This window comes from Papio anubis, chromosome 1 (genome assembly GCF_008728515.1).
Source record: "Papio anubis isolate 15944 chromosome 1, Panubis1.0, whole genome shotgun sequence".
NCBI classification, from domain to species: Eukaryota; Metazoa; Chordata; class Mammalia; order Primates; family Cercopithecidae; genus Papio; species Papio anubis.
The window spans coordinates 41,260,406-41,272,932 of NC_044976.1; the positions used below are offsets into that span (position 1 = coordinate 41,260,406).

General features: G+C 54.3%; 1 protein-coding gene across 1 annotated transcript; it reads right to left on the reverse strand.

The window, feature by feature from the left end:
* Nucleotides 1-1,207: 1,207 nt before the first annotated feature.
* SLC2A1 (solute carrier family 2 member 1) lies at nucleotides 1,208-5,404 on the reverse strand (the record flags this gene model as incomplete). The annotated part of the gene is given in 8 exon segments (NM_001173980.1): nucleotides 1,208-1,408; nucleotides 1,783-1,986; nucleotides 3,118-3,219; nucleotides 3,396-3,500; nucleotides 3,781-3,968; nucleotides 4,061-4,223; nucleotides 4,822-5,062; nucleotides 5,242-5,404. Coding segments are annotated over 8 exon segments (1,367 nt in total), but the record flags the coding sequence as incomplete, so codon positions are not given.
* Nucleotides 5,405-12,527: the final 7,123 nt, after the last annotated feature.

The window sequence follows — 12,527 nt, forward strand, 5'->3', positions numbered from 1 at the left end:
TACAGTATTTACTTCACATTCAAAATAATGCATTTCAAGCCTGAGCATCACGGTTGGCACAAAACTGCTGTCTTTTTGAACACCAACTATCAAATATGTGATAGAAATGCCTTGAATGTCAAGATAAAGAATGTATATATTCTCTGGGTCACAGGGATCAAACAGATTTTTGAGCAATAGAGGACACTGATGAGAGGTGCGTGTAAGGGACTGGATCCTGAGTCAAAGTCTAAGCCGCTGAAGTGGTTGCAACCCCACTTACTTTTGTCTCACTCCCATCCAAACCTCCCTACCCTCAATCCACAAGCATTTCAAAACCATGTTTCTAAAAACCAGCCATTTATATCTGTTTAGGTAAGTAACAGGAGTGAGGTGGTGTATTTACAAGTTGGCTTGTCCAGATATACTATAACTTAGTGTCTGTATTTAATATTGACAACCAAAAAATATATATAAATATCTTGCATCTATACACAACAGGGCAGGAGTCTCCGTGTCTTCTTGAGCAGTGAGTTTGCAGGCTCCCACAGGCCCTCTTCTCATGGTGACAGTGTGGCCCTCAGTGCAAAGGAGACTAGAACCCGGCAGCCCAGACTGGCCCTTCCCCTCTCCTCCCTGCACTCCAGTGCTCCCAACTGGTCTCAGGTAAGGAAAGATTAATTTGAGTGGTTGGGTAGGAAGAGATGGGAATGGGCAAATCCTAATGGAGCCTGACCCCTAGAGTGGGGAGATCCAGGCCAGCAGAAGGGGTGGCCATAGCCACCTCCTGGGATAGAAGCCTTGTAGTTCATAGTTCGATTAGTGTGTCCTTAGGACATAGGTCCGGCCCTACAGATTAGCTTGGTGAAGAAGGCAAGTGTCTGGACAGGGCATAGTCCCCACCCTCAGGCACTGAGCCATTCAGGGTGAAGCCTGGGATGTGGGTAGAGGAGACTCAGGCTGATATAAAAATAACAAAATCAGTAATAAAAAAATTATAAAACCTGTTGCTTGTCTGAATAGATTTGAGCAACAGTCCTGCTTTCGTTAAAATCCTGGAGCTGTTAAGTCCTGAATATTCTTCTGGACATCATTGCTGGCTGGAGAAAGGAGCCCCAGGCCCGGCTCGGCTGACATCTGTCAGTTTGGAAGTCTCATCCAGCTGCCTGTGCTCCTGAGAGATCCTTAGGGCTGCTGGGAGCAGGCCGGGCTGGTGGTCTGGGGCGCCTCACACTTGGGAATCAGCCCCCAGGGGATGGAACAGCTCCTCGGGTGTCTTGTCACTTTGGCTGGCTCCCCCCTGCCGGAAGCCAGAAGCAATCTCATCGAAGGTCCGGCCTTTAGTCTCGGGAACTTTGAAGTAGGTGAAGATGAAGAACAGAACCAGGAGCACAGTGAAGATGATGAAGACGTAGGGACCACATAGTTGCTGAAAGACATACAGACACGCTTGGTTGGAGTCATGACCCTACATCCTGACTGTAGGACTTTGGATAAGTCACTTTACCTTTGGGCCTTTGAGCTGAAAAAGGGAACATCCACCTCCCCAGGAAGGCTATCATAATTAAATGAGATCACGCTTGCACCTAGCGTGTAATAGGCTCCAGGAGCACCACTCAAGGCTAAGGGGAGAACCCTGGAGTTGAGGTCAGCATTCTTGGTCATGTGACCTGGGCTTCCTACCCTCGATTTCCTCCTCAGCATGATTCCTAATGAGAATGCTGGGCCAGCACTTTGCACAGCACTGTGGGGTCATGCGTGCAAGCGAGAAATGGTGAGTATAGAGACAGTGGGGGTTCTCACCTCCACATACTGGAAGCACATGCCCACAATGAAATTTGAGGTCCAGTTGGAGAAGCCTGCAACAGCAATGGCAGCTGGACGTGGACCCTGGCTGAAGAGTTCAGCCACGATGAACCATGGAATGGGGCCAGGACCCACTTCAAAGAAGGCCACAAAGCCAAAGATGGCTACGATGCTCAGATAGGACATCCAGGGTAGTTGCTCCTGTTGAGGATGACGAAGAAGGGGAAAAGTTAGACTGGGTTGTGATGGATCCTCAGGGGAAACAGAAGCTACAGAGGCAGCCCAGAGCAGAGCCATGCTAGAAGGCAGGAAGCCTGGGGCTGGTCCTGGATTTGTTGTGTATCCAGCGTTGGGCCTACGTTTCCTCATCTGAACAAAATGACTTAAGTCCTGCGGGTTGGTTCCAAGTGTGAGCCCACCCCCTGGGAGTGGTAATGTGGTATGCATGTGGAGGGTGCTAAGAGGCCCCGTGGTCCCCTGGCTGTGCCTGCAGTGCAGTCTGCCTGTGGCAGGATGCAGAAGAACATTCCTGGGGGTGGGGTGGATTCAGGTTCTAAGGTTCGTGCGGTGCCCAGCTCCGGATGGTACAGAGTAAGCACTAAGCATATGGTTCTCATATAACCATTCTCCTTGAGGCGGCCCAAGTGGAAAAGTTACGGTCTTTCCACTTGCTGCCTGTCCGGCCTTTCGGCAACCACCAAACTTTCCAAGCCCAGGTTGAGCTGTAAAATGATGGTCATGGTGCTTTCCTTGCCCAGAGGCTGAATAAACGACTGCCTGTGTGTGAGTGCCAGGCACAGGGTTGGCATAGCGGTCACAGTCACAGGCTTGGGGCTGAGGTTGATTCTTGGCTTCATCCTTTATCTGACAAGTTACTAACCTCACTGGGAATTAGGCTTCCTCCCCCATAAAATGGGAAGAACTGAACTACACCTCTAGTCGTGTGAACTGAAAGAGGCAAGACGTGGTTCTGCACCTCTGTGGGGAGGAGAGCAGTACTTCCCAGGGTTGCTGTGAAGATGAATTGAGGCTACAGATGAAGATTGGAAAGGGTTAATATTAGGCAAAGTAATTCCTTAAGGAGGTGAGAGTTTGGGGTCTGGGACCAGAGGTGCTGTGCTGAGAATCCATCAAGCAGGGAGGAGCAAGTTCAAGAGAGGATGTGTGTGGTTTGGAAGGTGACAACTTTAGGAGCCAGAAGGTCGAACCCACAGCCAGGGAGAGCGCAGTCACCACCTGGCCTGCCAGCCTGGGGCTGAGACAGGCATTTTGGGATCTGAAGCCCAGGCGAACTCCCCCACATCCCTCACCCTCCAGAACCTGGCAACTCACCAGCAGTGCCAGCGCGATGGTCATGAGTATGGCACAACCTGCCATGCCAGCCAGGCCTATGAGATGCAGGGTCCGCCGGCCTGCTCGCTCCACCACAAACAGCTGTGGGCAGAGATAGTGTCAGTGCCACCCCTGCCTGGTGCCCCTCTGAACCCACCCACCCAGAGGCCTCGCCTCAACAGCCGGGAAAGTCACAGGGCACTGCAAAGACCAGCAGGGAAGATGGCACCGCCTCCTCCCTGGGGCTTGGCTGGGGGAGCCAGTAAGCGAAGACTCACCGACACAACAGTGAAGGCCGTGTTGACGATGCCGGAGCCAATGGTGGCGTACACAGGCTGCTGCACCCCTGCCTTCTCAAAGATGCTCGTGGAGTAATAGAAGACCTGCCAGACAACAGAAACTGTTGGAGCCTACCTGGACATTGTGGCCCTTCCCTGCCTCTGTAGCAGTGCATGTGGAACCCAGGATGAGTAAAGAATGAAGGGGACAAATACTCAGGCAGAAGGACACTGCACTGCAGTGTCCTCACAGGCTTGGGTTCTAAAGGGAAGGTTCTCCTTTGGCAGAGGCGTATCTGTTATTTCAAGTTTGGGGCTTGTTCACCGTGCACACTTGACCAGAGGGCTTGCCTGGGGCACAGGAAGGGTGGGTGGGGGCACTCACAGCATTGATGCCCGACAGCTGCTGGGACAGCTGCAGCACCACAGCAATGAGGATGGGCTGGCGGTAGGCGGGGGAGCGGAACAGCTCCAGGATGGTGACCTTCTTCTCCCGCATCATCTGCCGACTCTCTTCCTTCATCTCCTGCAGGTCATGGGTCACGTCAGCCGTCCCGCGCAGCTTCTTCAGCACTGGAGGGACCGGAGGGAAGGTGGGGGTGGCTCAGAGTGGGAAGAAGGCCAGGGCTCAGGGAGTGGGGAGAAGGGCAGGGCCCGGCCCGTACCACTCTTGGCCCGGTTCTCCTCATTGCGGTTGATGAGCAGGAAGCGGGGGCTCTCAGGGCAGAAGGGCAGCACGATGCACTGCAGCAGGGCCGGGACGAAGATGATGCTCAGCAGCAGGGGCCACAGGTCCTCGTTGCCCATGATGGAGTCCAGGCCGAATACCTGGGGGAAGCAGGGGCCGTGAGCCTCTGCCCTGACCCCCCTTCCCACCCCGTCCTGCCAGAGTGGCCTTCCCTACTTTGTGTCAGCTGCTGCTTCACAGAAGAGCCCCAGTTCTAGAGGCTCTGCCACTAGCATGAGGCTCAACCTCTCTGAACCCTCAGTTTCCTCATCGGTCACGTGGGGAAAGCAGGACCTACCCCACAGTGTTGCTGGGAGGACAAATGCCAAGGCCACAGATGTGTCCAGGACAGAGAACGGGGGCTGCTACTCTGCCACAGGAGGGTTTTGGGGACAGGGAAGGGGAAGCCTCCTGGAGAGAGGGTACACTGCACATAATGGCCTAAGGCATGCTGGGGGAAGGCGGGCCCTGTGGTTGGCGGCCTAGAGTGAGAAGAAAGGGATTGAGAAGAGTCAAGTCATCTTGCTCTCAACTAGGAGGCCATGGTGCTGTGTTCTCTGGACCTGTGTACCATAGCTGTCCTCTGCAGGGCTGTGGGGGCTGGGTGGAAGAGAAACTGCCCTGCAGGGCACAGATCTAAGAGCCACTGAAGCTGTGGGCAGGGGCTGTGCCGGGCAGGTAGATCCTGCCCTAGCTTACCTGGGCGATGAGGATGCCAACGACGATGCCTAGCTGGTGCAGGGTGCCCAGGGCCCCACGAAGGGCTGTGGGTGACACCTCACCCACATACATGGGCACAAAGCCTGTGGTCAGGCCGCAGTACACACCGATGATGAAGCGGCCCAGGATCAGCATTTCAAAGGACTTGCCCAGTTTCGAGAAGCCCATGAGCACGGCAGACACGAAGGCCAGCAGGTTCATCATCAGCATTGAATTCCGCCTGGGGGTGGGGTCACAGGTCAGGCCGGTGCCCACATTCCTTGGGCTCCCAGGGGCTGGGTCATAGGTAATACCCTAGAACAGACAGGGAAGTCTCCCCCACCTCCCACCCCATCTGGGACTCCCTGGGCAGGAGGGCATGGGCCCTCCAAGGGCGGTGCCAGGACCTCTCCTACTTACCGGCCAAAGCGGTTAACAAAAAGGCCCACAGAGAAGGAGCCAATCATGCCCCCAACGGAGAATATGGCCACAGAGAGGGACCAGAGTGTGGTGAGCGTGGTGGGCAGGATGCGCTCCCCGTAGCGGTGGATCCATGTCTGGTTGTAGAACTCCTCAATCACCTGCAGGGGGAGATGCAGCCTGGGTGGGCAAGCCCCGGGCCAGGACCCAGTCTTCCTTTTCCTTTCCCCTTGCACCCCTCCCTAAGAGAGGGCCGGGGCCTGGCTCTGCCACAGATTCACTCCATGTTCTTGAGCCAAGTCCCTCTATTTTTGTGGGCCTCAGTTTCCCCAGGCAAGAAACAAGGAGTTGGAGCCCATCTGAGAGCCCCGCCAACTCTCCCGCTTCCCCTAACGTGTGGTTTCCAGTGCCCTGTGGTTTCACAGGCTCAGTGTGACTTGCTGGGATGACAGCAAGTGACCAATGGTGGAAGTTCAGGCATAGAACAGAGAGGTACAAGGCCAGGTGTGGTGGCTCACACCTGTAATCCCAGTGCTTTGGGAGATCAAGGCAAGCAGATCACGGGAGGTCAGGAATTTGAGATCTGCCTGACCAACATGGTGAAACCCTGTCTCTACTAAAAGTAAAAAAAAATTAGCTGGACGTGGTGGCGCAAGCATGTAATCCCAGCTATGCGGGAGGCTGAGGCAGGAGAATCGCTTGAACCCAGGACATGGAGGTTACAGTGAGCCAAGACTGCGCCACTGCTCTCCAGCCTGGGTGACAGAGTGAGACTCTATGTCTTAAAAAAAAAAAAAGAAGTACAGAAGGAAAAGGGCCTTCCTACTTGCCCCTTTTATCCTCACCATGTCTCAAAGCCCCAAGGGCCCATCTCCTGCCACCGGGCCCTCTCCCCAACCCCTTGCTGGGGAGGAAGCAGGGCTTGACAGACGGGTTCCGCCATCCAGGAAGTACAGACTCCCTGACCGCACTGAGGGCCTGGTGTGACAAACTCACACATGTCACCCTTCAGATGTGCTTGAAAGATTCACACTGTGGCTTTCTGTTCCCCAGGCCTAGCTCCCTTGTGTCTGGCCTACAAGCACCCCCTTGAAGGACCCATGCATGGCCTCCTCCCCTCTCCCAAGGGCCCAGCTAGGAGGTACGGGGAAAGGCTCCACACAAGGAAGCAGTTCCAGGAACTGGAAACGCCTGTCCTAGGACAGACCTGCCCACCAGCCCTGCCCCCACCCTGGCCAGCTCCCAGGGATGTGGTAGGCAGGCAGCACCGGTTCTGCCTGAGTACACTCACTACACTCTCAGTGCCACGGGACTGGCCAGACCCATCCAGCCACACGTATAGCAGAGTGCAGGCCTAGTTACCCAGAAACGGCTTATTGTGCACGTATACCATCACACACACATAACCATGCTCACAGAATCTGAATATTCCTGCTTCAGCCAGTCACAAACTCACAGGCCCCTCATCCCCTACCACTTACAGCTCAAACTCAATTCCATTTGAACCCAACCCATCCCAACACCCCTCCATGTGTGTGCATGCCGCAAGTTCATACACACACAGCGGTATGCAGCCTCCATCACTGCTGTTGGTCCTCCCTATCCCTTCCAACCCACCAAGGTCTAGCAAAAGAGGAAGGTGTGGGCGGGCACACTTGCCAAACGGGGGCCTGCAGTCCCAGAAATGCCCACTGAATATGCTGGGCCTGCCTCCTGGTGCCTTCCTTCCCATTGCTGTGGGTCCTCAGCCTCTAGTCATCTCTTTGCCTGCCCTGTCACAACCTGTCCCAAGTCTGGAGGCATCTGATGGAGGCCAGGCTCTAACGGGCGAGGACAGTTGGTAGGGCAGAGGCAAGCCCTAAGGATCTGCTTGTCCATTCCAAGGATGCCAGGCAGGGCAGTGAACAGAAACCTGAACTCTGAATCTGGACACAACTAAATTCAGGTACTAGCTCCATTCCTTATTTCCAGTGTGACCATGAGCAAGTTATTTCATCTCTGAGTTTCCATGGCCCCATTTCTAAAGTGCAGACATTAGCAGTAGCTGCTTCACAGTGCTGCAGGGAATCAGTGACACAGCGCTCTCCAGTGCTTGATGTCATCATCCCTAAAATCACCCCACTGCACACTGGTGGCCTGAAGGCTGTGCAGACCACTAACAGAGTCTCCCCAAGCCTTCAACTCGTAACTCAAATTCGGGGCTCTTGCCTGGTATCAATCCAATCTCCCTACCTACCACACCTTTGCGCTATATGCCATTTCCCACTCCTCTACACCTTTGAGATGCTACCACTCCTGCCTGGAAGGTACCCCTGGCCTTACTGCTGAAACCTTTCGAGATGCAGGTTTCCCTGACTCCAGGAGTTTGTCTTCCCTGAGGAAGACACTTGATTCACACCTGGTCTGTCCCAGAGCCAATGCCAGGGATACCTGGTGAGTAAATGGAGGAATTGATGAACTAAAGATGTTTGGCTCTCCTCTTAGAACCCCTTGATTCCGCTGGGGGCAGAGGGAAGGTAGATTTTGAGGAAAAAACAGAGCAACAAAACACAAAGTGTTCTTCTATGGACGAAACTAACCCCAGAGGAGGACTGGTTGGGAACGGTAATGCCCTGTTTATCAGGCTCCACCAAGAACAGGCTGTTCTGGATGAGGGTGGATATGGGAACTGTCCAGATAAATGGCGCTTGCCCTTTTGAGGGTCCAACCTTTCCTGACCCATTATGGGGTGAAAATTTGAAGAGATTTCACTTTGCTCTCCTGAGCAACCAGACCTACAAGCAGGGCTGCAGGGCAATGGTGTCTGCCCTTGGGGCTCTCTGCAGGGGCAAAGAGAGGTGTTTGCGCCTGTGCAGACTGGCTCCTGATGGCTAAATTTCTGCAGTCCATAGTTCTAAGGTATTCCCCCACTCCTCCGTGGTTCAGAGGCTTGTCTTGTACAACTCTACACACCCCTTTTGAAATTTGCCAAGAAGTCAGCAAATGGAATTTGTTTGAATTGTATACAAAGAAAGAGTAAATAGGTGCTAAGTAAGGCCTGAAACTACCTAAATAAGCTTGAAGATCTGTTGAGATGTTGGGGCAACTAATAAGAGAGGTGTATAAGTGAGGTGTGACCAGAGCTCCACCCTGAGTTACGTCTCCTGTCTGTGGTCACACAGTCAGAGGGACCCAACCTCGTCCAGGGCTGGCTCCTGGACGCTGCCTAGCTGCTCTGTTACTCAGACCACTTTATGGGGTGGAGGAAGGGTGAGCAGCCAGCTCTCTGCATGTTAACCTTGGCCTAGACTCATCCTCTCCAGCTCACAGCAGCACTTCCTGGCCAAGCTGAGGCTGGGGAGTGGGTTTCTGCCTCTTGGTGCCTGAGATTTCTGGGAAGAAGCCACGCCTGGTTTTCCACTCCTACTGCTGGTTCCGGTGCTCTGTGCCCTCTCCTCCCTGGGGATTCATATGGGGTTCCATGCTGACTCTTGGCCCAGGAAAGGCGGGAATGCTGGAGAATGAGAAGAACCCTACATAGGGAAAAGCTCTGGACACATCCTCCCTAGAAGTGTCTGGGTGCACCTCAGGAAAGAAGACTCTACTTATGCCCTGACAGGATCCCACAGGCCCAATCCCGTGGGCTCCCAGCAGCCTCCGCAGCCCTGGGTCATGTGTGAGGTGAGACCTGGCACGTGCCTGTTCTGAACGCTCCCACCTCACATGCCCATCCCAAGCTTAGGAGTTAGACACTTGATGCTGCCACCACCCCACATCCACCAATCATCAGGTCCTCTCGATTCTGCCTCCGAGTCTGTCCTACTTCTCTACCCAGGCAGCCTGCCCTGGGTCTCATCTGGATTCTGCTCCTGACTCTTCCTATCCACCAAAGTCAGACCTCATTTCCCACAGCAAACCACCCCTCAGAATGCAGTCGGTGTCCCGCACACCAAATGTGCCAGGCTCGGCCATTCACCCGCTTCTCTGCTCCCTTCCCAGCCCGGTCTTTTCACCCAGCCGTGGGGTCTGGGTGGCAGCAAGCGTGTTGAGGAGGGAGGAGCGGTTCTGGTCAGTTCCCAGAGGGACTGCCATGGCATCGGCCAGCTGAGAGCTGAGGGGCTACTAAAGATCTCTGTCCAGGTGCCTCACTGAGCCTAGAGGACACCCACCATGGAGACCACCCTAGAGAAGCAGGTTGACTGTGGGCAGCTGAGATCCTTTGGACCAGATGGCTTCTGGTACACGAAGCTGTTCCTCACCCAGTGGCTTTCCTGGGGTGAGGGGGAGGCCTGCACAAGCCTAAGGACACCCTGGGAATCCCCATACCACCTCCTGCCAGTCTAGGCAACTGTGGGTGAGACCACATGTCTGCCTGTCTACCAAGGAACTTCTCACTTCCCCTTTGTAGAGCGGCATAAGGCGGCGAGCACTGCCCGGTACATGGGTAAGCTGTTACTGTTGTCACTGTTGCTCTCTCAAGAAGAGAAGTCACCACCTTCAGAGGAGCCTTAGGGACAAGGTTTTCCATTTTGAAATTGCCAGAAATCATTACCTTAAGAATGTAAGAGTACGGAGGAACCTGAAGGAACTAGGGGCCTGCCTTGGGGAGTAAAGCTAGTCTCCAGGCCCTGCTCAGCTGCTCCTGGCAGAGGAACCCAGCAGGTCTGTAGCCCCAGAGGGCAGAGGCGCCAGGGCCAGACTCCAGCTTCGGGGAAGGAAGAGCTTTATCGACTTCAGGTTATGAGGCTGCCCACCTTACAGGTGGTGAGTTCCCTGTCAATAGGGAGCATGCAAGTCAAAGTGCTCCAGAGCCGAACTGGCAAACATTTTATGTAAAAGGCTAGCTAGAATCCATTAGGCAGGGTCTGTGAGCCACATATGGCCTCTGTCACTCATTGTTCTTTTTTTCTCAACCTTGTAAAAATGTAAAAACCATTGTTAGCTCACGGGGTAGACAAAAACAGGCTGCTGGCTGGATGTGGCCCTCCTGCCAACCCTTGATCTAGGATTCTAGACCACTGCCGGGAGGAGTATGTGTTTTGGAACCTCTGGCTGGTCTCACCATCCTTCCTGCTAGACATTCCTCTACCCCAGGAGGACTAGGTCGGCTAGGTCATCCCCAGCAGGGATCCCTGGGCCAGGTTGAAGCTCCATCTCAACCCTCCCTGTGCTCTACTGGATGCTATTGTGGGGAAAAAGGGGCTAACTGCCCGCCAAGCTTTCAGCGCCAGTTACAAGGAGGAAAGGGCCAGCTTCTCCGGCTTAGCCTCTCAGCCTGGCCTTCACCCCTGTTCCCTGCCTGCCCGTCTTCCAGCTGGGGCTGGCCCCGCACCGCCCCTCCCCCAAGCTCTCAGCCCAGGGCCTTCATCTCCACAGCAACTCTCAGCCACACCCCAGGGTCAGCTGGGAGATTGCAGCCAGATGTTCCAGGTGGGGCTGGACAGATAACCCTCCCCACTGGGTCCCCTGGGGCCTCATTTTGGTGCCTGGGGGAAGAGGCCCAGGTTGGGGCTACAGCTGAGCCCCAACCCGCCTGCAGAGGGCTGGACCACCCAGGCTGCTTGCCTGGAAGGGCGCGGACATGGCCAGCCTCCAAACCAAGGCCAGGCCTGCCGGCAGACAGAGGAATCATCCCACTGCGGCAGCCGTACCCGAAGCCCTTCTAAGCTCTTGCAATAAAGTGACTCCTCTACCCCAACTATGACTCACGAGGCACACGCGGTGACTCCCTCATACGACACCTCACATCTTTGCTCAGGCCTAATTACTTTTCAGGGCATGCACAGATACTCCTCTGGAAAGCCTTCCTCCTGAGAACCACCCCTCCCTCTCCACTGCAACTGGTTCTCAAACAGAGGCGGCTTTGGTACCCCATAGGACATCTGCCAATGCCCAGAGACATTTTTGGTTGTCACACTGGCTACTGGCATCCAGAGGGTGGAAGCCAAGGATGCTGATAAACATCCTCCAACGCACGGGACAGGCCTCTACAACACCAGTAGAAACATCACAGTGCCAGGCTGAGAAACCCGGCTGTAAGGGCGAAGCACCCTCTTCCTCTCCCTTCCCTGCTTCCACTGTGCTTGTTCACATTTCCATCATTGCCTTTAGACGGCTAACTGTAAGGTACCGTGTGCTCCCTCTGCAGTAAACCTCAGCATGGAGATGGTCTGATGCATCCGTGTCGCTGGTGCCCAGCACGGCGCTGGAGGTGGAGAGTTGACACTAAATGACCAGCAAGCCATGAATCTAACTGAAGGGCTTGAGGGGTGATGTGATATGACAGGATGTGATGGTGTAAGAGATTGTGCAACTGTGTGTGGGAAACTTGAGACGCTGGTACATGACTGAGCTTGACTCAGCTCCGAAGTGAGAGCACACACGGCCAGCTGGGTGGCAGTTGTAGGTGAGTGAAAGGGTGTTTAGGTGCCCATCTGGGACTGTGCCCATCTTCCACAATGGTCAAGGGCACAGACTAGGGCCAGACTCCCTGGAGTTACATCATAGCCTTGCCACTTATTAGCTGTGTGTCCTTGCTTTCATTGCTTAACATCTCTGTGACCCAGTTTCTTATAAAGCAGGGAAAATTATGGTGTCTGCCTAATGGGGTTATTTTGAGGAACAACTGAATTACTATTTCTAGAGTATGTATAACAATGCCTGGATTGTATAACAATCTGTAACAATGTATAACAAGCCTTAAGTAAGCAGTAAGGGTTTATGGTAGTGGTGATGGGTGAAGGGGAGAGGGGACCAGAGCTCTTTGGACATAGGAGAGAGAAGGAGAGGCTGCCTGGAGCGCGAAGCCCAGCTCAGCCTGACGGGACACAGGGCTTGGGTTGGGAGGCGGGTGTTGCCTCCAGCTCTTTCACTCACCAAGCTGGGTCATCTTGGGCAGACCTCACCTCCTCTGCAGACCAGGTTCCTCCTTTGTCAAACAAGGAGTGTTGTTTGTCAAACAATGAGGTCTTTTCTGGCCCAAACTCTCTGGATTCTGAGGATGCCTTATTCTTAGACATGCCTGACACGGTCCCTTGGGCCAGGACTTCATGGTTTCTCAGTGCTGTTAGTCTACTGGCACTCAGTTATTTCTACTGGCAGCTCAGTCATTTGGGGAGGGGAAAGGCAGTGCTCAGATGAGCCCAGTATGATGGTCAGGATTCCCTGTTCATTTAGCTGCTCCCCCTGTGGCTGGGCTCACCTCTTCCACCTCTGTCCTCCTCCTCCAGGAGGGGATGCATGGCAGGAATTTCCTGTCATCACTCACAGCAGGGCAGGGCCAGTGCGCAGAGCTGGGGAAGCGTGAG